Here is a 26,835-nt window from a genome sequence, read left to right on the forward strand (position 1 = left end):
CAGCACTCTGTGCAGAGAGGTGAAAGGTGCAGAAACAGATTTTGTGTTTGGCATTTTAAATAACTAGATGTGGCAGAAAAAGAATGCTTCGGAAACTGCAACATTAATTTGACAGCTTTGTCACAGGAGGTCAAAATTGACATTCTGTTATTAAAGGCATACTATGCAGGATTTTCCTAAGACTATTGTATAGACTTATACAAAACTAATCCTTCTCAATCATCACTTATGACCCTCCAGAACTATGTTGCAATGTATGTATCTACAGAGACCTTCCCCTCTGCCTGTATTTTCTTCTTTTCTTATCTCCTCTACTGGTCTGTGTGTCTGTTTGTGTGTCTGCAATGACGGCACCTTCCCACAGGGTTGTGCAGAGTTGTGAGTGTGTTTATTTGCACTTCAGAATGTAACCGTTGTGAAACAGTCAGAAATTAATGTATTTATCTGATTCACGGCTTTGTTCTCAATACCGCCGCTCCCTCTCTTCATTCACTATCTAGCTTGCTCAACCATCTCTGTTCTCTCTGTCTCGTTCTGGTGTTGTTGAACTGGGGAGGACGGGCCATCTTTGAATGTTGTGTTTATGAATAGCAACCGAATAATCCTGCATAGTATGCCTTTAAACACTTTGTGCCAAGGGGTTAGGATAAAACACCCACCTCTTTGTTTGACCTATTTGGTTCCTCTATCATCAGTGTTTGAAGTTATTTCAATAAAATGTATTGATATTAAGCCAAATTGTAACTGGTTCCCTGTCCATATTAGCTCCATAAGCCACTTTAAAAATGGTTTAGAAATACAGGGAAAATGATATGGGACATACCACTGAAGGTGCTAGCAAAGGGGAGGCTGGGGTCATGTGGAACCTTCCCTCGTCCATTCTCCACATTCATAGGGTCCATAGTGAACACATGCTGTGGAAGAAAGAGACACATGGAGGGTTAGGTGAGGCCAAGGTGTCACGATGAAAACAGTGAGTATGCTTTTTTTTCTATGAGGCAATCTTTGTTCCTATGAAACTGGAATGACTGACAGATATTACTGTTCACTGCATTTAATAAAGATTATTAAGACTAATTGCTCTTCCTAAATTGTTGTTCACCAGTTTTGTCTCTGATCTTGGAGTAAAAGAATCCACCCTGATATTTTGTGCAAATTCAACAATTGCAGTGGTATTGACTGTGAATTACAATGTACTTCAGACTATAGACTTAAAATGTTTAACTGGATAGATTTGTGTTTTTTTTAATCACTCCCTCCCCAACCATTTTTTTTCACACTCTAGGAACACGGTCCACCATCACATATTGTCACACAGACGAACCAACACAGATCCTTTATAAGAGGTAAATATCACTAAAAGTCATTCTTCTGCCTCTCTGTTCTATTGTGCATTGTGAATGGGGACATGAGCTAATTTCAGTTTCATCCTGTGTTTCCGATTAATTTGTCCTTCCACTGAACTCTGTGTCTGTCTGAGAACTTAGACACTGTCTGAGAAACAAGGAAATGCAGGATCAGTATCGTTTCCAGAGTTTCCCACCCTGTTCCCAGACTAGATCGACCCTGAGCACTGAGCCGTATACTGAGGAGCCAGCAGGGTAATAAAAGGAAGTGCATAACACTGTTATCAAATAAAAATACACTTAAAATACAAATTTTATCAACAGAAAAACACTGCTTAAAGTTAAGATGGCAACAGGTTCCATGAACTTAGGGTCATAAAGCTCAATAAACATACTTACTGTGCAGTAACTGATCATAAATAGTCATAATCTATGATATTTCCATTTAAAAATATTCCCACTCTGTCTTGCCATCTGATAACTGGTAGCTGAAGCAACACCCTATTCATTAAATCTTTTTAATTTGCTTTGAGAAGAGTCTGGTGTCAGGTGTTTTTTTTTTTCTTGGGAAAAATATTTGGCTGCACAGTAGGTGATGTGGTTTATGCTGTCAGCAACAGTAACAGTAGACTGTTTGGAAAAATACCAGGGAGTACTCAACACTTGTGCTCTTAGCAAAGAAAATGTCTCCAAAATTAAAAAAAGATTTTATGGATCACCATTTTACATCAAACTGCAGTCTGGAGAGGGAGCAAGGAAGCAATTAAAACAACATAGTGGCTCTTTCTTCTTCATTCGCTAGTTAGTCAAGTTCACCTGACGACCACTGGCTACATCCTTGGATTGTGAGACTTGGTGGGTCAAAACAGGGTCACTGTGGACAAGAAACCTTTTGTTTTATCCCTTCTACTCCCACTTCAATGGCATCAGTGTACCAGGCCGCCAGAGCAGCCAAGGTCTGATCAGTTTGAATCCAGTGTGCTCGACTTTCCAGGCTAAAAAAGGAATGGAAAGCAACAGGACCTACAGAAAGACCTTGTGTTTGATTCAAGTCCATATTCCTGATTTAAGTGTCCTCACAGTGAACTCTGTGTCTCACTCTTTGTTCCTCTAATAGACAATGGAGTATTGTTACTGGGAGGGTTAGTCCCCGACTGAACAGATCACAGGGGAGATGATGACATTGAAGTCACTGTAAGAAGCACGGGGGACAATACGCACACCCGTGGACATTAAGTTCGGTACGTGCACCAACACTCCTTCATGCAATAATACGTGCTGAGTAACATGCGTGTAGCAAATTGCTACTGTCAGAAACAAAGGAAAACTTATATATATACTGGCATATCCAACAGATCTTAGGAAATAAGGAGAGACAGTTCATTTTTTATTCAATCCAGATGAAGCTTTTTGTTCATAAAGAGGTTTGAATGAGTTTTACAGGTGTCAAAGTGAACACGTACAGACCACCAGCACACACAACGCTTATACACACACTCACAAGTAATTATATTTGAGATGATGGGGGATAAATAAAAAGTGTTGTGAAAAAAAGCAGCAAAAAAACACTTTATTTCTTCCAGTTCTTTATATCAGTATGATTTCAGAGGATTTAATTTGTCCTTCTCACTTGACTTTATGCAAGGTATGATTATTTATTCATTCATTTTAAAGTTGTACCACATGTGCTTTTTTTTTTTCCAAAATGAGAAATACATCATTTGGCAAAAGTGGTACAGAACTGTACCAAAAGATGAATCCCTTGCTAGTAGAAGATGACAGATTTAGTGTAGAAATGAGTCTTCTTCTGAATCATACAGATACTGAACAATAAAAATGTCTTTCGTAGAAGTAATATATACTGTATATATAATTTTGTTCATTTTGTTGCCCAGTAAACATTTTCCCTGGTTTCTTCCATCCGTTTCGTCACTATTCTTCTTTCTTTATCTTGAATTTCCATCTGTTTTCTGCTCCCCATCACTTTTTCTGCTGAGGTCTTTTAGCTCACTCGTTAGTCATCCTTATTCCTTATTCAGCACCTCTTCGCTCTCTTGTTACTGAAGTTAACATCACTGCATTTCTAAATCCACCATCTGAGTGTGTGTGTGTGCATGTTTGTGCACCTCTGTGCCCAATTTTTCACTGCGCACTTGTGCATCCTATTTGCAAGAGAGTGTGCGTGATTGGTGTGGTTTGTGTGTGCGTTTGTCTGTGTTATCTCATTATGATCCAGAGGAATGGTTTGGCTGCCTTTGCAGCTGATTAGACTGTCAGAGTCACTTTGGCCAAACTCCGCCAAGACAAATATACACAAGTGCTGCGATACAGAACGAGCGAGACATCCAGGCCACTTTGTAGTCAGCTGTGCCAAGCAAAATACATCAGGACTCCCACTGCAAAACCATTTAGACAAGAGACTACTGACACACACACACACACACACACACACACATACAAATACCTGCACATTTGTGTCATTTCACTTGTGAGAACCTTCATTTATTTTATTCGGTCACTAACCTCCACCCTATTCATTATATAACCTTGCCCTTTACCAAAACACTAGCTGCAATCTTCGTCCTACATCAACCACCTTAAAGTGAGACTATATAAATTTTAAAAAGAAATGGCACACTTTTCCTCATACAAATGAAAAGTCAGAATTTATTAGCAATAAAACACCACCTTGATCAATTTTCATACAATCAGGAGTGTTGCTGCTACAGCTTTACTTGGTCTGGTGTGACCACTAATTTAAGGTTATGAAGCTAAAGTTAACAAACTTTAGATACAACTGTATACAACTGACTGTGCTAGCATACTAACATTTACTATTATCCCCTAATCGTCACTTTTGGCTACAGTGGCCATTGCTAACACACTTACATAGTCTCATTTTAAAGGAACAATCCACCCTAAAACACTAAAAACAACTATTAAACAGCAAGAGATCTTTTTATCATTAGTTCTTAAGAATCAAAGAGCTTCTTTGGGCTTCGTCCCAGACTCATTATGTTACAACGATGCAAGGAGAAATCCACTGCACTGTACGCTGCAGATGCCAGTTACTGACAAAAGCCTTACAATGCAATACACTGACAAGACAGGGTTGCATTTTTACATTTAAGACCTGACTTGCTTTGTCTCTGAACAGGAAACATTTATCTCGCTCTTGTTATTGGATTGTCAAACCAGTGGCTGAGTACAACCAGTCCACAAGATTATTTGTGGTTTGTTAGAAGGCATTCTGCAAAATGTCGGACATAGAAGTACATAATATATAGGCTAAGAAACCAAAAATAAAATTTTTACGCCCTTGAATACACTCAACATGTAAGACTGAAATGCAGTAACATGTAATATCTCACATGGGATTTTCTTTTTAACAGAGGTGGAAGAACTGGTGATTTATTTTCCTTGTCTTTCCGTCTTTGTGGAGACATTTGGTCCTATCGGTGTAAGAAAAAAAATAATACAGTGCAAGCAGGAGGGACAGGAGTAAAAAAAATACACTTTCAGGTTTAATCATATCATACCACCCAGTCACAAAACAGCTTCTTGGCTGCTGTTTCTGTCTCTGTCCTATCCCTCTTCCTCTGTCCTACTGAGTTAAACAAAGCAGACATCCACCTTTTGTCCTCCGCTTCTTCCAGCCTTTCATCTTCATCTCCATCTTCCTCCCCACTTGTCCTCCCTCACTGCACATATTTTGATGTTAAGTAGAGGTTGATGCAACATGAGCATATAAAATACTACAAAAACTAACAGGGGCTGCCCTTTTAAGTTTCACGATGTGAATCATCATTTTATCTGGGTTTTATGATGGATGTCTCATGGATCTTTTAAGTTGTCTGTGTGACAAGTTGGCTACACATTATAGTGGCTGCACACAGTCTGTAATTTAAAAAAAAAAAAAAAGGTTAAATGTCTCACAAAGTCTACCATTTGGACTCCAAGCTTCTTACAGGCAACTTGGCAAACCAACAGACTTCATCTGATTTTATGTTGTGTTTGGCCTTTTCCTCCCTGTCCAGTCAAATAATGACTGGGCTCCCTCTCTCAGCACTCACCTCTCACTCTAGCAAAAGCATGAGAAGCTCGCTTTCTGATTACATCTGTCTTTGCTTTTCGCTCAACACTGTTCTCTAATTTGTTTTTCAGTTTTTATTTGTTTCGATCCTGTTTTCATCTCCATCCCAAGAGCTCTTATCTTCATCTCATTGAAGGGAAGACTGAAAGAGAAGGACGCAGTGGTTATAAGAGAGGAACAGAGAGGGAGCATAAGATGAAAGTTGGAAGAAGAAAATGAAAGAGAGGAGAGAAAAGATGGAGATGAAGTAGAGAAAGAGGGACAGAAAGAGAGAGACAAGAGCTGATTAAGAGTTATGATGATCATTACAGAGAACATTTGATATGAAATGCCAAGTAAAAGGACAAGTAAAGGAGCAAAAAAAGATCAAAAAGAAAAAAGTAGTAAAATAAGCCTGAAAGAGGCTTCATTCATCTCCAGTTTTTAGAGCTTTGATCCAAAGGCAACATACATGGGAAAAATAAAAGGGTGATTTATGGTGCTTTCAATCTTCTCAGTCCACTTTTCTATCCACATAAATGATGTATTATTTGTCATGCTGAAGAGCTTTTTTCTCTCTTGACTTAAGAGGTGTCTTATGTGTTGTAGCATTTAGTTACTCAGCAAATTATGTTCTAAGTGCCAAAAAGCAGAATATGAAGTAAAAGTGGGCTTTTAAAAATATATACGGTATATAAAAAATATTTTTTTTAAATATCCAAAATGCTTCTAAGGTTGTTTATGTGTTCTCATGTGTGTACAGCTTTGACTCTTCTTTCCAGTTTTGTCAGTTGTTGTCACATTTCTATAAATGTCTGCTTTGCTCTGTGTGTGTGTGAATCTGTGTCTTTCCACATATTTGCTTTTATATATATTTGTTTATATGCGCATGTCTTTCATCATGTTTTTTTGTGTGTTTCTGTCTATATCTCTGCATATTTATACGTTAAAGTGCGTGTCATTTGTTTGGTTTGACTGTGTGTGTGTTCACGTTTGTGCGTGTGGTCTGGTTCTCTGTATGTCGTCACTGTAGTGCGGTGGTTTATTTTCACATCTATGACACTGCTCAGGCAGCGGTGTCACTCACCATGGGGACTCCTGTGAGTGTGTGTGTGTGTGTGTGGATGACAGAGTGAATGAGGCAGAAACACATGGACTCAAGACACATATTAGGTTCATCTAGTATTTTTTTAGGACTTAAGATGCACATCTATATGAGGATAAAATTTATGTGAACATTGTCTATAATCCATAGCAATGGTGACACATTTCTACAGTTAACTACAACATATTGTGAGCTTTTCCCGATTGGCCAGATGAAATTCAAGCTTATTGCTCAACAGTGTCAAAGTGGTTTTGGTGGTCCTGAAATCTTACCACAACCTCAGAGGAATGTGAAAACTCCCCTCTATCATGTGCGTATGACAATAGGTGGTTGCCAATCTCTGAATAAAAGCATGAAATAAAGTTAAGATTAGCTGACACTTAAGAACAATAACAGCTTGTCCTATATCAATATTTTTTTCAAAACATTGACAGTACAATAGCCTCTTTCTTCACTTAAACATAGCTGATGTAAAATGAACCTAACTTACATTTCTAACAACATCTGAGAGGTTTAGCGTAAAATCTGTGTGACAGTTAGATGGCAACATAAGACCAAGACAGAGAGAGGTGGCATGAGAGAGACACGAAGAGTATGCGTATGTCTGCCCCTAACTGAGATGAAACACCTAGGAGGTCAAAGGTCATCCCACCCAGAGTCCGGTCAGATGGCTCGCAGCCTCGGTTCCCTCGAGAGGTCAGATAAACAGATGGGTGTGTGTTCTCCACCAGTTAACGATTGGTTAAATAAATGGACAGGCTCCCTGTGGTGTCGTCCATTCAGACAGACTACCTGAAGGGAAACAGTGTGGTCTGAGTGATGCTGAACAGACACATACGAGCTGGAGAACAGCTGGTATCTTAACATCAGTCAGTACAGCTGAGGTGGTCTGAGTTTTAACACACATACAGCTGACACAATCCAGGAGTCAGTTCATACACACCTGGGCATGCACAGATACACACACAAACACACCATCTCCCCATCACAAACACATACATCCACATTCCCTGGGGTGACTAAAACAAATGCAGCAATGTTTGCACAGAGGGATGCACCATTTTTACCATCATAAACTAGTCAACAACGAGGTTTACCTCAGAAATTACAACTTTGCCATTTGCAAACATGGCTAACAATCCTTTATTTTTGAAGGTTGAGGGTTGTCTGAGCAAATTTGCTTCAACGTGTGCAAGTGAAATGCACTGCAAACCTCAAGTAACAGCGTTGAACCATCAATAAAATTAGATTTGAATTTCAAAAACTGTCTTGTTTTGTGCTTGGCTAGATGAATCACTGCAAAAAAAAAGACAAAAACAAAAGTAAGACTAAGTTTGCAAGCGTTTGCAGCAAATCCAATGTCCACACAGGTGAGTTTTACAAGACAAAGTGTGCACTAAGTGTGTTTTTGTTTGTTTGAATTTAAAATAGCTGTTTGTGGTGCATTTCAGCTACAGATGTATGTACATGGGGTTTGACTGGTTGCCGACAAGAGCTGTGATAAATTGTCTCTGGATAAAAGTTCCTGTGTCCCCACAAGGTCTGAGGATTTAAAGTGATTTAGTGATTCTGCTGAATTGATTTTGTGTGTCCAGTTTTAGTTTTCCTTGTTCTCAACCATGCAGACCACTGTATATTGTTACTGGGCTCAGAGTTATTTAGTAATAGCAGTGTTTTTCTTGAAGGCCATAAAACCCAGTCTTCAAAAAACACACTGAGGATGACAGATTGAGAGGGAGGCAGAAAATGGACAAAACACACGCTGTGATGAGCACCTAAATCCAGAAGAAAAAAACAAAAGTTCTGTAGTACACCTTCCGTACTTTATGTGCACACATAAGCCACACAATCCACCACATACACATTACTCCCACCAAAAGGTTGGCACTCTCCCACCACAATGTCTCATTTCCCTTCCACAGCTTTTTGCCAGCATCCAGCTTTCCACTCTCCTCATGCCCAGTTTGACCCCCTCCTGCTGGGCCCGGCAGGGCGGCCCACGGGGCTGTGATCTGGAGGACCGCCGTGAAACAGCGAGCTGAGAGTCTGTCTTAATGGCTCCATTCATTGATTCTTGTCTTTCAAATGGTTCCAAGTGTGAGACATTTCAGAAGGTCCCACGAGCTGAGTGGCTGCATGGAGAGCCAGTCTGTGCAGTTGAAAAGATGTATAGAGGGTCTAATGCTGCAGCTGAGTAGCCCGACAGAAAAACTCATGGCATAGCTGCCTGCTGAGGCTTAACCTTGAACCCAGGGGATCTGAGCACAGAGCAGGCCAGTCTGGGCTGACGATTTCTAAAAAGAACATTTTGGCACCAACCACATTTGTTCCATTAGACTGGTTTCCTCCACAGGACCATTTGGAGGCCACCCAGTAATCCCTTATCATCTCATATGTACATTATTTTATATATATAAATATATCTTTAAATAGACTTTCCCATTGTTAATACAGTTTTGTATTAACCAATCATCAGCTGAGATTTACTTAAGTCAGTGTTAATTTCAATTTAACTTTCAATTTATCAATTTAGCATCAACTTGTCTGGTGTCACTGAGCAATATTTCATATCAGCATAAAATCAAATATCAGTCAAATAAAGAATGTTATGATTACAGAAAATTATATCTTAACTGAGTTTTTTTAGCCTCTTTTATCCAATTGTTTTGGTTTTCAGTCATGCACATTTACCTTGCACTAATCTTCTCATACACTATTAATCCATAAGCAATTTTTTTTCCCAGGGGTTTGTGAAGACCAACACTGAGCTAAAATGAGAGTCAGTACTGGACTTACATTTATTGGATGGACAGAAGCACAATGAATGGCACTGTTGCTCTGCTCACCAGATGTGTGTAACAAGTTAGAGTATAGTCAGAAATAGCTTTATGCAACTTCAGCAATAACCATCAGTTTTTTGATTAAATCAATGTCTGTAGTAATTAGTAGTAATTTCTTAATAATGTGTCTAGAATTATCATTATTATTATCACGCTCTCAGTTGAGATTGATATTTAATCTATAGTTGTGTACAGTTAACACAGCTTGAGACAGTAATTGTAATATATTGAGTAGCCTTATATCATTGGACATGCTAAAGGGTGTGACTGTTGTAAAATTCAACTTATAGTCAGATACACTGAGCTAAACTGCACAATCCAAACTGAAAAGTCCTTTTAATGGCTACAAAGTGCATAAAAATTGCATATAATTTACTGTTTCCAAACATTTCTTTTAGGAAATGGAGAGAGAGTGCCGCAGTTCAGCATGCATACAATAAAATATGAGTCTTACACAACTGTGACAGCTGTATATCACAGAGTTTTCCTCATAAACACCAGCTGGTTGTTATTTTTTTGCATGTAGTTGCCAACACAAAGGATATATGTGTTTTTGTGTCTGTTTGTGAGTGTATGTGTGTATTTGTCTGTCTAGTGTATGAGTGTGTTTTTGTAAATGAGTGACTGGTGTACTGAGACATTCCTCCTCTCACTTTGTAGACCCCCACAGTTCTCCCCAGCAGCCCCCCCCCCCCCCCCCCCGACACACACACACACACACACACATACACACACCGCCTATCGTCACCCCAGCTTACCTCTCCTCTGTGTCCCACATAGATGAAGGTACACATCGGCTGAAAGGCTCCAGTGCCACAGGCCAAGAGGTGAGTGCGGTTGTAGGGCTGAAGAAGGCGGACAAAGTTGGCACACTCCGTCTGAAAAACAGAGATACACGCACATTAATAAAAACCTTGTATCTCAACAGAATATGTGAAAAGATATAAAATATGTTGAAACAAATGTTTTGCAATGTCCACCTGAATACAAAGTTTATCTCTTACACACGTACACACACACACACAACAGGGATAGCCAGTTAAATAAATCAAAATACACAGTGCGATAATAATGGTCCTCCAAATGCAGATAAGATGATTTTTTTTAGGGTTTTGAAGAGAACAAAATGATTTCTTAACAAGGCTTATTGATCCCACATGTTGGTAATAAGGGCCAAGGAAAGAGCTTTATTAGATGAAATGTGATAGCCTCAGTGTCCCGCACAGGCCTCGTATATCTGAATTTTGGATTTCAGCCAGAGACATGCTGATGTTGTAGAACAAGTTTCATCACATACGGGTCAGAGGAATTTTGTCAAGAAGTTTTTTTAAAACATCAGAAATGTCTGGGTGCCAATGCGAAAACGTAATGGATAATTTCTTTTGTTTTTTGTGGAGGAGTAAGGAATATCAAGACACCGTAAATCTGAATTTGACTCACAGATTTTACAAAGAAAGGAAGACAGAAATAGACTACTACTACTTTATAAAGCACACAATTAACTGGAAACAAAGTGTGAAAGGCCAGACACAGACACTCAAATAGCCATAAGAGAGAGAACAAAAGAAATGGTGACAGAGGAAATCAGTATCAAGTCTACAGGAAGCAGAGGGCACGACAACTTCCTTCTTCCTGTCTGTAACAACAGCAGCTGACAAAACGAGTGTCAGCTGAGAAGGAAGGGATCGGCCGAGTGTCATTCTCTCAAGTTAACAAGGTCAAACTCATATCTGCACAATGAGTGTCTGATGTGTATTTGTGTATTCACCCAATACTGAATGAGATACAAGTTTCTTTGCCCTGTTTTTGCATTTGTGCATTATGCATCTGCATGTCTTTTCACGATTAATGAGCACGAACATCTGCACGAGTGCTGGCCTTCTTGTGTTTTTACAAGTGCATATATTGTGTGTGAATGTATCTTGTAAAACTGTCATTTTGCGTTTGTGTGTGGCCTGCATCCCGCTAAAAGTCGTGGTGAGAGACTCAAACGTTGCTGATCATTTCCTTGAGTGCTTTGCGGCAATGCAGACCTGATGTAAACTATGTCACTGTGGTACAAGAAATAGTTTACATCATCCTGTCGCCCTTCACCGCTGAGTTATTTCTCCACCTAAATAAAACCAGGCCAGTAATAAACTAAACAGAAACATACTTGTAGTAAGGAGGCTTTCAATAAATCTCAATTTGCCGCTAATTATTCAGTGTACACAAAAAACAACACAAAAATCTGATTTTTAAATATGCCAGTGGATTTTTATTGAGGGAGAGGGGGGTATCAAAGAGCAGATTTGGCATGATTTTAAAAGGATTTCTGACTCGCCAAATTATTAACCCCAAATTAATGTTGGATGGCTTTGCGCCTGATAAAACAGTGCAGAATTTATCTCCAGCCTACTGGAATAATATCCTCAGGGGAGAAAATGAAAGGCTGGGCTTATGCCTCTACGTTCTTACAGAAGATATATGAGATCTAAGAGAGTCTACCAAGTGGACGGAGAATGAATAGAAATCTGTCTCTACTTTGTTTCCGTTCTACTACTCAGGGACTCGTCGTGAAGAGTGTGGCCTCAGAGAGCAAAGAGTGCAATGAAATGTTGAAAACAAGGAAATATGCCTGAGCTTTCCCATTCTGGGATTTTGGGTTTTACATATCTGTGTGGTCTTATTGAGATTAAGTGGCAATAAAGGGCATGCTGTTAAACAGAAAACGAAGTGGTTTATTACTAAATCTGGTTTGGTCTCTTTGGGAATAGTCTTAACATCTAGCCAGGATTGAAAATGAGGAGATTTAATCATTGCCTGAATAGTTAGGGTCAAGGCTGTTGAGTGGAAACAAAAGCTCACAATGTTCATTTATTAACCTTTGATTACCAAGGGAAGGTTGGTTGACCATAAATATTCTTTCCCAGCAGTACCCTGCTGCTCATTCACACAGTTCAAACTTTGAAGCTGCCCACAAAAACCACAGTTTTGTGTCTTGAGGGTTAAAAAAGGTATGTATTGCATTTTAAATATCAAATCATTACCACATTCACTCAGAGACATAAGTGTTATTAACATAAACAAACATGAACATTGCCAACAGCACTGGCGGTCTTTACAGTGTGCACTACAAAGTCTGATTTCTCATGAAATCCGCTGTGCAAAGTGTAATGCTTTTTATGTGCACAACAGGAGGGCGCTGTGTTTCCAGGGCAAACAAAGCAGTACTGCTGATCCAGTCCAGTGGATGGATTTAAACTTTATTTGACAACTGACTACCTGGATAAGAAATATATAGACCTTCCTAACATGTTTCGGTAATTGAAAGAAAAAAAAAAAACTTGGGCTGAAGAAGCAGAAATAGTGACTCCAGGCAGCACGAGTGGAGACTTCCTCATGACAGAAAGAAACACGGTTCATGGTGACATGTGGTCTTTATTTTTGAGACACATGAGCAGTAGCAGTGCCACGGGATACAAATCATTTCAATCATGGCCTGATTTGTTTGCACTAAGTATAACACGGAATCACAATTTGGCAATGACATATTAAATGTTTAAATAAGCTCCACAAAGAAGCAGTCAAGAAAATTTGCTCGAGGGAGTGGGATATGTTTCTTATACTATTTCTTCTCCAAGTTTGTCCTGGGTGAGCCAAGAATTCTGAACCTTCAACCTCATTGTCACATGCATGTTATATTTTGGGGAATTTAAAGGTGTTTGCAACAAAAATGTAACGGTAGCAGCCAAAATAATGCATTGATGTATTGCAGGTGAAAGATAAAAAATTTACTCTAGAAGGAATTTTTATTGATATACCATGTAAGAAACTATTAACTAGCAGATCATTTTCTTATCTGCACATATTTTTCTACATGCAAATGGATTTTTGTTTTTAATTTTGAATGAAACCTCAACCATCAGCAACCGAGCATTAGCGTCATATTTAATAAAGCATCATTTTGGCAAAACTTGGGTTGTTTTTTTATTGTTTTTACTCCAACAGTGGTGCTTGCATGTTTTAATTGGTGAATGTTTGGGCCAACAGTGAATTGCAGCTTTGAAAATTCTATTTGACAGGATTTTACTTTTGTGATCATTAAGCAGTTTAAAAGCAATGTCCATGGAGCACGATGGTAGAGCTAAAATGGAGCAAACAGCAAAGAAAAGTTCCAGCAGCCAAACATGTTCTATGATCATTGACCTGGGCAGGGAGAGGCACTGTTAGACATGGAGAGCAGTTTCCAGTATAAACAGCCGATGTTCAGTGGAGAAAAGTCAGATTCTGTAATACTAACAGGAAATGAGAGCCAACACATTCACGCGCACACACAGACACACACACACACACACACACAAATATGCACAAGACTATAGTCAACAGGACCTCATACACAAACACAATCAAAGACACACATCATGAAGGCAGTTCAAAGCTAGACAGCTGGATGAACCGGCAAGTCCAAGTCTTTGGTCTCAGCAGCTTATGATCCTCAAAGAAGACAGTTTTCTACATACTCATCACTGCTTTCCAGACAGCACTGAAAACACTCGGTAATGGCAAGAAACTCTCGCCAAACCGTGTGAGATGATTTTTCCCAAAATCTACCAGCTACTCCCACCATGTAACCAATCAAATATTCATTTTAGTAAAGAAAACCACAGTCACCTACTCAGCTTCCTGGCAGACTTAAGACAGAAAAAGACCACCCTTGGTTTCTCTGGCCTCTGCATCATCTTTTTCTCATTAATATCAAACAAAACACAGCGAAGAACCATAAAGAGAAGCTGCAACATCTTCCCAAATCTGTCTCTACTGGCAGTAATTCCATAGTGTATACAGTAAACTCTCAGACTTTAGAGATTTAAAGATTTTTCTTGAAATATAAACATGATTTACTGAATAAGTCAATACTGGGAATGTTTGCAGATGGAACAGAGCTTATTGGCGCTACTTCAGTCCTGTCAAGTGATTAAATGTAGGTACAATTCTTAGGTAGAAAGTGATCACTTTCAAATTATCAACTGTGTTTTTGTTGATGCTATTGGAGGCTTGCAGCGGGCCCTCACACAAAGCAGGCCACCCCAGAACATGTTTAAACATCAGTGACGGGAAAGACAAATATTGTATGTCACTGAAAATTACGAAATCACTTTACTTTAATGACCACATGAACAGAGTGAGTCAGTGAAATTTGTTTTTAGTCAAATTGTTTGTTGGTCATTGCTGTATTTCAAAATGACCTATATAACCACTCCCAAAAGTACTAAAAGTTTGAGTTAAGGAAACTAGAACAACTTTGTTAAGTTTAGGGGAACATTGTCGTCATTGTTAAAAAGAAGCCAATGAGAACAGTTTGTAAGAGAGAGGACACAAACCACATCTTCACTTCACTTTTTACAACCAACCAACCATCCACCCTGACCTAATAAAGACTTTTTGTATGCAGTGTTAAAATGTGATGCTTAATCCTGATCATTTAAGAATTAGCTCTTCTACACACAGGCAAAAATTAGACAATTAAAACAAAGTGGAGCTGATCACACATGCACTGATGAGGCCGACCACAAGGAAGCAAGGATTACTAACATTAGCTCTGTGCTCAAAATGTTAAGTTTATGTTAAACATGCACAGTTTTATAATGCATCACAATTTCAGCCCATTAGAGACGGAGGAATTCTCTGGCTGGATTGATTAACTTGATGGTGAGCAGAAGATACAGATAGATGAAGAAAAACAAGATGAGGTCAAAACCTAGTACATGGCTGGACGGTGTATGAAACGCTAGAGGGTTTTTAATTTGTACATTGCCTGGTTACCATCAGACAGCACAGCATTTCTAAGATGTACTTTTCATGCAGTAGTTGTAACTCAAGGTGCTGTAAAAAAAACCCGAAAACATTAAAAATACTTAAAACACATTGCACCAGATTTTGGGTGTAGACTATATAGGGCTGTGTAAGAAAGGTTGAGTTAAGATTTAAGGTCTACTCCTATGGCGCACCGCAGGCATCAGATTTAAAATGACAACACCACAGAACCAACACAGATGCTTGACCACCACCGCGCTGTCTCTCTCTCACCTGCTCACTCGTGCTCTCAGCTTGCTCGCACTCTCTCTCTCTCTTTTTTTGGCTGCAGAAACAAACAGCTTTGGTTGTTGGGTCCTCATGTGATGCTCCAAGATCAAAAGAAGGTCAGAATAGGGGCATCAAGACAGTTTGACACACCTCATAACGCCTTTGGTGCATATTCGGCGATTTAAAACAATAGGTTTACTTCAAAATCCACCCATGCTTTCAGTGAGTTTGGGCCTTTAGGCTATTGTTTCACATATTATTTCACTCACCCACAACCCAAAAATAGTTTTAATACAGTAACTATAAAGTTAATCATTAATGCTAAGTGTAAATGACCCCAATACAGTGTGTTTCATGTGTATAAAGTTTGTAAATGTATTAATTATAATGTTTTTATTTTATTTACCATGAACACAGAAGTGCTTAATTTTGACATTAGACATTAGATATACAGATATTGACAGGAAGTTACACTGACGCACAGATCCTCTTCTCATGTAAACATCACACAACAGTCTCCTTCAGAAGGTAATTGTGGCACCCCCCCTAAAAAAATATTCAAACTTGATAAAAGGATATATTAACAGTCCTACAAAAATTATCACAGCTTAATCTCCACCATTGCTGCTTGCTGTCAGTTGGTTGGGTAATATTGTTGGGATACTTAGCTTCAATGGCCTTTGGCGGCCTTCTGCCAACCAGCAGTTTAATCTCATCACTTAGTGACTCAGTGACGGACAGACAACAGCCAAAAATGTGTCATCAGCCATAGCAAGACAGTACACGCCTGACTGAAGACAGTGAGTACCTCCCCTCTGCTTGTTATTTATTTGTCTGAGCTGTAATTAATGATGGTGAAGGTCATGAGGTTATGACTCTGGGAGGAGACGCTATCAGTAAAAATATGTTTATGGTGGTAACAGAGACTTTCATTAGAGAGATAAAGAGGACGTCCCCCTACTTTATTTATCTTCCACTCACTTTTAACGTCAAGGTATGCACCCTCTGAACATGCTCATGCAGCTAAGGGCTGTGGATTTTTTGGTTTTTCCTCAACTGAATGATCAAACCTGGATTGATTATAACTAAAACCCTTAATCTGCCTCTCTTTGCCTCTGTGTCTCTCTCTCATGTATGTCTTTCTCTCAATCACCAAACACACACAAAAGTCCAAAAACACAATGTGAGGACCTTTCACCTTTCAGCCTCTACCACTTTTAGTCAAACTCAAGTTGTGTTTAACAAACTCAGACAGCAAACATATGAGATGGACCATATGGGTCCGTGTGTGTGTGTGTGTGTGTTGGGTGTATGTGTCTTTTGCTTTGTCAATGCCACAAGATACAACAGTAATCCATCTAATTTGACACCAAAAAACTCTGAAACACAAAGAAAACGAGATACGTGAAGGAATGCAGAAAGATGTCTGTGTAGTTTAACATAAGAAGACAAATATCTCTGTCTCTTACTCAAACACACACACACACACACAGACACACACTCTTTATGACTCCTTTGGCACACGTAAGGTAGAGTTACACACAGTCTGTTTTATGACCTGTGCAATAATGCTTTGTGACTCCTCCTCTCCTCTATGGACAGTACAGTAGCTCGCACACGCACACACACACCTAGCGTGGTGTGAGCCCTGTGAGCAACGCACAGAGGAAACACCTAATAAAACTGATATAAGACACCCAAGACACACCTGCCACTTCAAACACAGAGAACATATACCTACTGACACACACACACACACACACACACACACCTTCTAACCCGTTCCAGATGGAGGTGGCTGTCAGACTTCTTGCTATGAGTACAAGAAGGCACAAAAAGCCGCAGCACTTTTACAACTCTTACAACAGTGTGTCTTCATTGCGGTGTGTGTGTGTGTGTGTGTGTGTGAGTGAGTGATGTATGTGTGTAAACCAGTAATTAGTGCCAGTTTATGTATTCTGGGCACCACTTAAGCCACTGAGACCCTCTCCTCCAACTGGGACATAATTTAACGATGTCTCAGTACATCAAAGAAATGACTTCATTAAATTTTTTCTTCCTTTCCATTAATTTATTTTCTTACTTTCTTTTTTACTTTCCTCCTTTCTTTCACCCCTTCTCTCATTTCTTTCGGTCCATCTTACAACTCACCCTTGCAGCCACTTGTGCTTTACTTTGTCCTTTATTTCTTCCCTTTTTAAAGATGCTCTTAAAATCATCCCCTCCTCTATCTATCCCCCTGTTTCTCCACAAAGTTGTTTCTTTAACCTCCTCCAGGTTAACAGGCAGAAAGCTGAGTCAGCTTGTGGGGATGTGAACAACTCAAGGTGCTGGTATACTATATTCCCATATGTGTGTCATCCAGTTTGTAAATAAAATGTGGTTTGTTTCTGGACATTATTGTAGGCGGTTGCTTTTTCCAAATATCCATTCCTTCTTTTTTCTTGTCATAAACATGCACATAATTAGATTAGTGCTCTCTTTGTTTATTTATCTTTTCTCATATTTTCCTCTCTTCCTATACCTTACTCCCTATTTCCTTCTATTTGTGTTCCTTCCCTCTCCTCATTCAATCCCACCTCCCATCCCTCCTTCACAAAACCAATAAAAGTCTTCATTTACAGCAATGCTCTCCTGAAAGCTTTCCATGCAGTTCTTCATCGGGAAAGACTGGTCTCATCCACCACAGCTGTAACATTTCATTATGATTATTAAATTATCTTGACAGTGCTAGTAAGTTGTAGATTTCATTAAAGACAAACACTACTCAGCTGCTGAGTCATTAAAAGTACTGTACCTTTTAAGTAATGTGGGAGAGCAGAGAGCGGTAGGGTAGGAAACTGAAGAGTCAGCACAACACAGCATGGCACTAAACTGTGTCAGGATGCCATTTACTGCATGCTTAGTATTGCCTGAGGCGCAATCTGCACTCCCTGACAAATGTGCCATTTGGGGACTGCAGCTAAGAAAAGGACCTTGCGGTGCATTAATATTTTGTATTCTTGTTTTCAAACCTGTCAAAATGTCTTTCCTTAAATTAGAACTGGAAAAATACAAGCATGAACGGGAAGAAACAGGAGAAACACTGAGAGCAGAGCAGAGCAGAGACTGACGTGGACACAGGATTCAGTGGGTAAGCAGCTGAAATCTCTGGAGACCCAATGACCAACTTGGTTTGGAGGAACACAAGTGCCATAGAAAGAGCTGATTCTCTGCTCTTCATTGGACACATTTGGCAAAAGGTATTGAGGTGGAGTCTGGAGTCAATAGTGGAGGTCAACTCAGTCACCTCATTTATGGAAAAAACAAGGTCTGTTCAGTTCATTTTTGGCCGCATTGTAATGTCAGATGTCAGGTTACTGGCAGCAGGAATGGAAATCCAAATGTACACACAAAGACTCAACTGGTAGAGTGAAAGGCTTAAAAATCGGGCAGGCGGTCAGGACCGGCAAACAAATCCAAAAATCAGCAGACTGGCAGGACATTGACAACAGAACAGGTTACAAGCACAAACCGGGAATGCAGGAATAACTTAAAAAAGGCCACAGCAGTAAAGCAACGTGGACAATCTTGAAGAGATTGGCTGAAAACTGTCTGTGTACTGATAGTGAATGAGGAGCAGTGGCTGGCTCAGGTGATCTCTCTACAACACAAACTTGACAGAACAGATACAGCGAGTGGAAAGATAAACACTGAAACTTTAGGCAACGCAAGAATGCATACAAAGTCAACGGGAGGGCAACAGTGGGAGCAGACGCAGCTTTGATCTAGGCAGAGCAAACTGCGGTGAAGACAGGTGTGTCAGAGTTGAAAATGTTCCAAATGATGTATGACTGGAACACGTAGAAAGACAAAAAAGCAGAAGAAACTGGAGAAAAATAAAAATAACTGGAGTTCCTGGTCCACAGACACACTCCTCACACATGGACATTGCTAGCTAACAGCTACAGCTAACATTCGTACACTGTGAATCACTTACCTGTGGTTCCTTCCCCCTTTGAATGCAGTCTTCTCTGTTGCCAGGTAACGGAGGCCAATAAATCTATGAAGGAAGGTAGAGAGAGAGAAAGATGAACAAGAAGAGGAGAGAGAAAAAAAAACAGTTCAATGATTAATGACCTCATAACTTTGAAATGATGTAAATAACCACCTTATTCAGTCATATTGCAAAATGTAATTGCTTTGCGGGAGCCACACACCCCTTATGTGACTGTAAATGCAATCAAAACAATCATCGGCATGTGTCATTAAATTTGAATTATTCTCCTTGCAAATTCTGTTTTATAGCAATTAGAAGCAAATTGAGCAGAACGGACCTTCTGCATATGATGAAAGAAAAACTTTCTGAGGACGAGCCCAAGACTTTAGGATTTAACTTTTGGCTTGTAAAGCTGTAGCGTTGATTGAGACATGACACATACATTCATCATTTCAGACATGCTGAAGCCCACGCCAGGTCGGTTTGCCCAGATTACGTCATATTTTAACAACATGTTTTCTCACTTATCTCTAATGGTATCTAGTCATGCAGATAATTTTGGTTTTATTTGCCCAGTTTTTGAGATAATCTGTCTCTAAGATTTCTGCCTCCACCCCAAAACAATAGAGGTCATTTCTTTTATCGTGTTCACAGCAATGAAATAAAACTATGTTCAAAACTTCAAGGGGGTGTCCCTGTGGCTAAGAGGTTAAGATGTCAACCATTAACCGCAACTTTCCCTGTATGAGTCCAACCAGGGATCTTTGTTGCATCTTTCTTTCCCTCATTTCTTGCCATCTCTCCATTGTCATGGACCCTGCCACCATTTAAAAGAACCCTGAAAATAAAAAGTAATGTACCGGTTACACTGAATAATCCAGCAACTTTATTGGAACTGCTTTCTTCTTGGGCTGAAAACTGTTATAAGTGTCTTCTGTGGACTGACCAAAGCACAACTGCATAGCTAGATACGACTATAAGTAAGTGATGAAGTGTGTTTTACAGCTAAAATTACTTTAAATATTTCAAATAAATGATGCTTTTTGTTATTTTTTACTACAGGAAATACCATTCTTAAATTCAGAGGATCAAGTAACATGATTTTGGAATAGAGTAGAGAAATGTGAAACCTTAACTAGACCACAGTGTAATTAAGATTGATTTGTCCATCTGATTAACCGCATGCTTTTAGAACTACTTGCTCAATATGGATTAAGGCAACCACCTTTATACAATGTTCACAACAACAATAACATACAAAACTGAAACAGAAGGAAACTTTGCAATGCTCTGAAAGACTTCAAACTAGATGTGAATCTGCTGTATCAATGTTGACTCCAGAGACTCGTGGCTCTGTCCCCTCCAATGTCAGTCTTCTCTTTTGTGTCTAGTAATAAAACGAGACCTTTGGCTACAGACAAACAGGCAAGCTGTGCTCAGCTAAACCCTTAGTGTATCCTTACAACACCATCTGGATCTTGAAAAAAGAAAAGATAAATAAATAAAACTCTCTTCAGTTTTCAAGTTCTCACAGCATAGATCCAAGATTGTCTGATTATGAAAGTCCCACAGTCTTCCTCTCATTCTGCCAATTCAATAAGGAGAAGAGGTCAGTCTCAGATAGGCGTGAATTAAAATTTGGACCTGAAACAATGTGGATAGTTTTAACCAATCTGCTTTCTACAAATGAGAAAAGAAATCCAATTGCCACTGCAGAGGAAAGCCCAAGTCTGTCTCAGTATTGAGCTTCAGTGATGTGTGAAATAATGTAGATTCTTGCAAACTACCAGAGGGTTTCTCTGAGACAATAAGTCTTTGTCTGGTCCAGTAGGAAACTGTTTTGTTTTGGCTAACAGAGAGAATAGAAACCAGAGAAGAAACAAATGGTCCTGACTTGCATTACTATGTCTGATTGTGTTTAGTGTGTGTATAGAGAGCATGTGGGTGTGTGTGTGTGTGTGTGTGTGTGTGTGTGTGTGTGTGTGTGTGTGTGTGTGTGTGTGTGACGGGGCCACTCTCGTATCAACTGTATAAGATTGTTATCGAGTGTGTATGAATTTGAAGTGATGAAGTGATAGAAACAAAAATAGAGACACAATGTAAATTGAGTTGAGACAAATGAGACAAACGAATATCTGTTTCTGCCTCGTTGGCTCAAAATCAAACCACATTCTCCTCTTTTGTTCGTCACACTCTAAATTTCATATCACCAGTAAAAGTTCTGGACAGATTTTATCTCCTGTGTTATAAACCCCAAGTTATCACAGCCAGCACTGCGGGCGCACTGTGAATCAGGATGACTGAAACCTGGCTCAGACATACTGAAACTCTCTCACACATAGTCATCTGTATTTAAAGTCCTGTGCAGATAAAAGATGTGACATTGAAGTACTTTAACCACTATAATTTGCTTTAATACAGTGGAGTGCAAAAGAACAAAACTCAGCCAATCAATCCCTTAAGTTAAGTTTACCTCTGTGTCAGTGAAATAAAATACAAATCATTACAATGAAAATTCACAATGTTAGATAAAATGTCAGATAGAATACAAATCAAATTGAGTTGGTGTTGAAGAAGACTGTATATATACTCTATTACAAATACGTGTCCTCTTGCATTTAGCATCTAAAGAACATATTTTTCTTTGTAGTATCTAAAAGATTCCACATTTTTGCAAAATTTTTTAAATGTCAGTTATCTATGTATTTTATACACTTTAACAGGGGCGTGTTAAAGTGCGGCCTCTCCTGCAATTCCAATTGTGAAATACATATTTTGATGAAAAATCATCCATCAACATATTTTCCTCCCAATAAGTCCTTGAAATTCGACAACAAAATATGCAGTTTGTAACGTCCCTTTAGAACGATGTATAGAAGCGTTTTCTGATGTGGCATCCTTATTGGCAGGATGACATAACTTGTCTGCGCCTTCCAAAAACAAAAACTGAGGCAACTTTACCATATTCCTGCTGGACTGTCAGAATTCAGTTTTACTCAATAGGAAATATTTTTACAATACCTCAAGTACAACTTTTGGTGAGGGATTGTTTTTTCTTAGAAGAATTTCGAGAAAAAAAATAAATCAAACCAGAAACCACTGCTTTCTTGGTATGAATATTTTCTCCATGTACAATGGACACTAGTGCAAATATTTTTGTTGTTGCACCACCTAATGTGTGACTAACGCCTGACCTGCAAGCTGGCTTGCAACTGTGGGAATCCATTTGAAACAAAAATTTGTTTCATGCCTGACTGAAATAAATGCATAAATTATGGTCGGTCTAAGACTTGGCTTGCAATGGTTTCAATCTCTGGAACGATTTCTTTTGTATGATGCTGGATGATATGAATGATATGAATGTTGGCCTGGTGAAAGGTCTGACTCACACACAAACACACACACACACACACACAGCCTGACCTACAGCAGCCTGATAGCATGCCTGACTGATATTGATATACCGTGAAATCAGGCCCTGCCCAAAACCTGGCTGGCAACAGTCTGAGTCAGTGTACTGTAATATTCTATTCACTGTCCAAGATTCCCGCTCTGCACGATTTAGGAAATATGGCCGACCTCCACCAGCCACCCTGGTTTCTTCCTCTATTTAACTTAGCTCGACACTTCATCACTGTGACTCTGCCTTCTCAGAGTGCTCTTTAATTTTTAATCCACCCTCAAACATCATTCACATTTGCTATTTATTTGCTCTTTGAACTTGGAACAGAGTGCAAAGAAGTGTGTCAGAGCTGGAAACAAGTGAGCCGTGGAGGACGGTCACGACCGCAGCCCGTCCTTTAACTTCAAACTGGAACTTGTCATAATTTCTGACAATGAAACCGCCCCTGTGAATGAACAGGACCTTCAAAAGAGACTCCAGAGATACAATATTTGAGAAGTAAGCCAAAATTAAGATAGAAACGGGCATATTAGGTGCTGAACAACCTGGAATACATCAAAAACCTCCAGTATCTCCCTTTTAGTGCACATTATACCAAATGATGAATGAGAAATGTGATCTGGATCAACCCCACTTGTCTTTAACAATACAGAGACATATAACAAATAACACTTTTATCATATGTTTGACAAGAATCCCCTATGCCCTGTGGTCACTGAAGCTACAATAAAATACACTTTCCCTATCAAATTACATTTTTGTTTGTATTGTTTAAGTGCACTCAACTTTTACTATGACTCTAAAAGCAGAAAAATATTCAGACATGAGCTACTGTTTGTACATCATGCTGCTGCATGCTGATTTTAGCAGAGTTTGTTGCTTTTTCATTACAGATATAGTACTATAGATAGAATAATGGAATGTAATTAACTTATTTTTGACCAAAGCAGGATGCAACAAGGCTAGAATTACCCGATTTAAACACTGGACCAAAATATTTAAAGAACCTTTTACACTCTGCAATCCTAAAACAAACTCAAAGAAAAAAAGTCCCTAGAGAAGATTTAAATTCCAAAACAACCTCTGCTTTTATCAACATGTCATTTCTTATGCTGCGTAGTGTATTCCTTGGAAGCCAAAGGGAGTTCTCTAGAATGAAGCCTCACTAAGCTGGGCCACACGCCATCTCTAAAATCACCAAGGAAGCATAGCAACACAAGACACATTGTACGTAACCACACACTGAGGAAAATAAACCAGTCGTCTGAACATGCTGAAACTAATGACAAAGTCTTTAAAAGGTGCCAGCCACATTTCCAGGCCAACGCCCCCCCCCCAAAATATTAACATTTTATATACAATAATCAAAGATGGTGTATCAAATGCCATATATATTTATCTTTTAGCAAGGAGAAAGTGGAATATTGATTCCATCATTTGAAACATTTACATAAACTAAATCAGTATTTGTTTTAGTGTTTCCTGGGTAATCATTATTAAGGGAAAAGCTCCACTTTCAAGATTTGATTCAGTAGGAACTGGTAGGTTTAAGACCTGGGCAGAAACACTGAATGCACTGATTTAAAGCTGTCTGACTTGTTTTCAACCAAACCCTTGTGTTTAGAATAACACCTAGTTCCATTTTCCAATTTTACTACACTGTTAGTCAGATTTATAGTGGAAAAGGTGGCAGTGTTACCTTCATGCCAAGCAGATATAATAAGCTGTGGTTGACAGAGTTTGAGCTTGGAAACTACAATTCTGATTATTAAACTTTAACAGTTTCTCACAGAGTCTAGATATTTAATCAGATGCACCATAAGAAATGTAAAAATACCACAAAGAATAAGAATAGTGACAAAAAGTGGCAGCCATTTGGTTAACAATGATTTACTTTCTCTTGCTCTGCTCTCAGCTCACTTTAGACAAACTGGGGAGGAGGGACCAACTTTGAATGCTGTGTTTACAACCGACAAATCCTGCATAGTATACCTTTAAGTAGAAATGTTTCAGTCACATCATAATATTATTTAATATTATTTTTCAGGCTTAAATTATTTTCATTATCAAAAATATTCAGCATTTTTCAAGGTGTGTTAGAAGGATGACTTTCAACCCAAACAAGCAAAATAACTTTAGAGGAATAGGTAAGCATTTTGCAAAATACACTTATTCGCTTTCTTTCCGAAAGAGACATGAGAAGATTTACACAGCTTGTTGTCGGTACATTAAGTACGGAACTGGAGCAGAGACGGGGTTAGCCGGGGTTAGCTGCTCCAGTTCCGTACTTAATGCACCGACAACAAGCTGTGTCAATCTTCTCATGTCTCTTTCGGAAAGAAAGCGAATAAGTGTATTTTGCAGACTGGGGAACAGCTAGCCTGGCTCTGTCAAAAGTTGAAAAATATGCCTACCATCACCTTTAAAGTTCACTAATTGAGATGTTGTATCTAATTTGTTTAATTCATATACAAACAGAAATGTAAAAATTACAATCTGTGGTTTTGGGGAGAGTTTTTAGGTTTTGGCAGCAGAGACGTTGGAAGTAGGGATGCGCTGTCTGACTTTCATTTCTGTCTTTCATATTTCCTTCCAACATAAGGAATATATGGTTTCATAGCCCTGTGATATGCCTGTCAGAAATGATAAGCCTGTCTCCTGCTCAAAGCACTTCATGTGTCTTTAACTATATAAACAGTTACGTTAAGCTAGGCCAATTGCTTTGCAGCTCTGCCTCAGAAATGAGAATGATATTAATTTTCTCATCTGCTAAGAAAGCAAATATTTATATTTCCCAAAATACTCAAGACACCTTTGAACTCATATCAGAAACATCCTGAGATTCTAATTTTAGAAAATAACGCAGGGATCAGTTGTGGGAACCACGGGTTTTCAACATCAATGCTGGTTGTCAAAGCAACTTTGATTTAACATCAACATGTTTTGCTTAAGTGATAATCCCTTATGCGAAGACAAACATTATGAATTCATTCATTTGGGGTTGTTTTTTTTCCCTTTCCCTTCTTCTCTCCGTCTTTCAGCACTGGTTTATGAAGTATTTGGCAGATGTATGTCGTCTTGTAAACCTTTGTTTCATTGAACTGGCATCACGGGGAGATTTCACAATGGCTGGCTTTGATGGAAGCATGGGCATTAAACCTCAGCTTGCAGCAAACTAGAATATCAGAGAGCTTCATGTGTGATCAGCAGCCAAGGCGGAGAGCATTGAGAGGAGGCTGAGAGAGGGATGTAGGGGAATTAAAGGGCGGATAAGGTGGGCGACATCTGGCTCCCTGTGTACTTAAATTCCCAGTTCCCCCATTCACTCTGTCTTTGACCCATGTATGAGCACAGATACACACTCACACACACACACTCACTCATACTCTGCTGCTCTTAAAGTGGTGGCGCACATCAGGGACTTCTGCTTTAGAGAGACATATTTTTATTCTACGCTTGTTACAAACCAGTCTGATGGAACACAGAGAACACTGTGCGCCCTACTGCAAAATAATGTCTGAATAAATATATGCTGCATATATTCCCAGCACTATTCTTCAACAGATACACATGAAGATGATATGAAATCCCGTTTTCATTTTAACTCGCTCATTTCCCCTGTGTCAAAGCCTTCCAATAAAAACTCTCAGAATGCTCGTAAGATATAACTCAAAGGTATAATAACTCCCCAACTCCACAAATCACAGCAAAACTCATATCTATGTCCGTTGTTGCGCTGAATAAATTACATTAGATATAAATTCCACTCCAATATGAGACACATTTTTCCATGATTCTCAACATATCTGGTCTTCTTGACTTAAACCAAGATGTCGATATCTTCCCAAAATAAATGCATTTTATTTCAACAGTTAGGTTTTAAAATCAAAAATCCAATATTTGCTGATAAAAGAAAACAGAGCCTTAAATCTAGAGCAACGATAGCATTCTTTCGGCTTCTTATCTCTCTCTATGTCAGCAGACTCTCAGTGTGTGATGACGGTAAATCGGGGGACGTATTCAC

General features: G+C 39.0%; 1 protein-coding gene across 2 annotated transcripts in view; it reads right to left on the bottom strand.

Annotated features, from left to right (window-relative positions):
- sema3bl (sema domain, immunoglobulin domain (Ig), short basic domain, secreted, (semaphorin) 3bl) overlaps positions 1-26,835 on the bottom strand; it is a 71,387-nt gene that overhangs the window by 23,000 nt on the left and 21,552 nt on the right. For both annotated transcript variants that reach the window (XM_044351220.1, XM_044351221.1), the window contains exons 3-5: positions 19,409-19,471; positions 10,122-10,241; positions 824-914 (exon numbers count right to left, since the gene is read on the bottom strand). In XM_044351220.1, the coding sequence (XP_044207155.1) occupies positions 824-914; positions 10,122-10,241; positions 19,409-19,471 (274 nt within the window). The remainder of the gene's footprint in view (positions 1-823; positions 915-10,121; positions 10,242-19,408; positions 19,472-26,835) is intronic.

This window comes from Thunnus albacares, chromosome 5 (assembly GCF_914725855.1).
Source record: "Thunnus albacares chromosome 5, fThuAlb1.1, whole genome shotgun sequence".
In the NCBI taxonomy this organism is placed as follows: Eukaryota; Metazoa; Chordata; class Actinopteri; order Scombriformes; family Scombridae; genus Thunnus; species Thunnus albacares.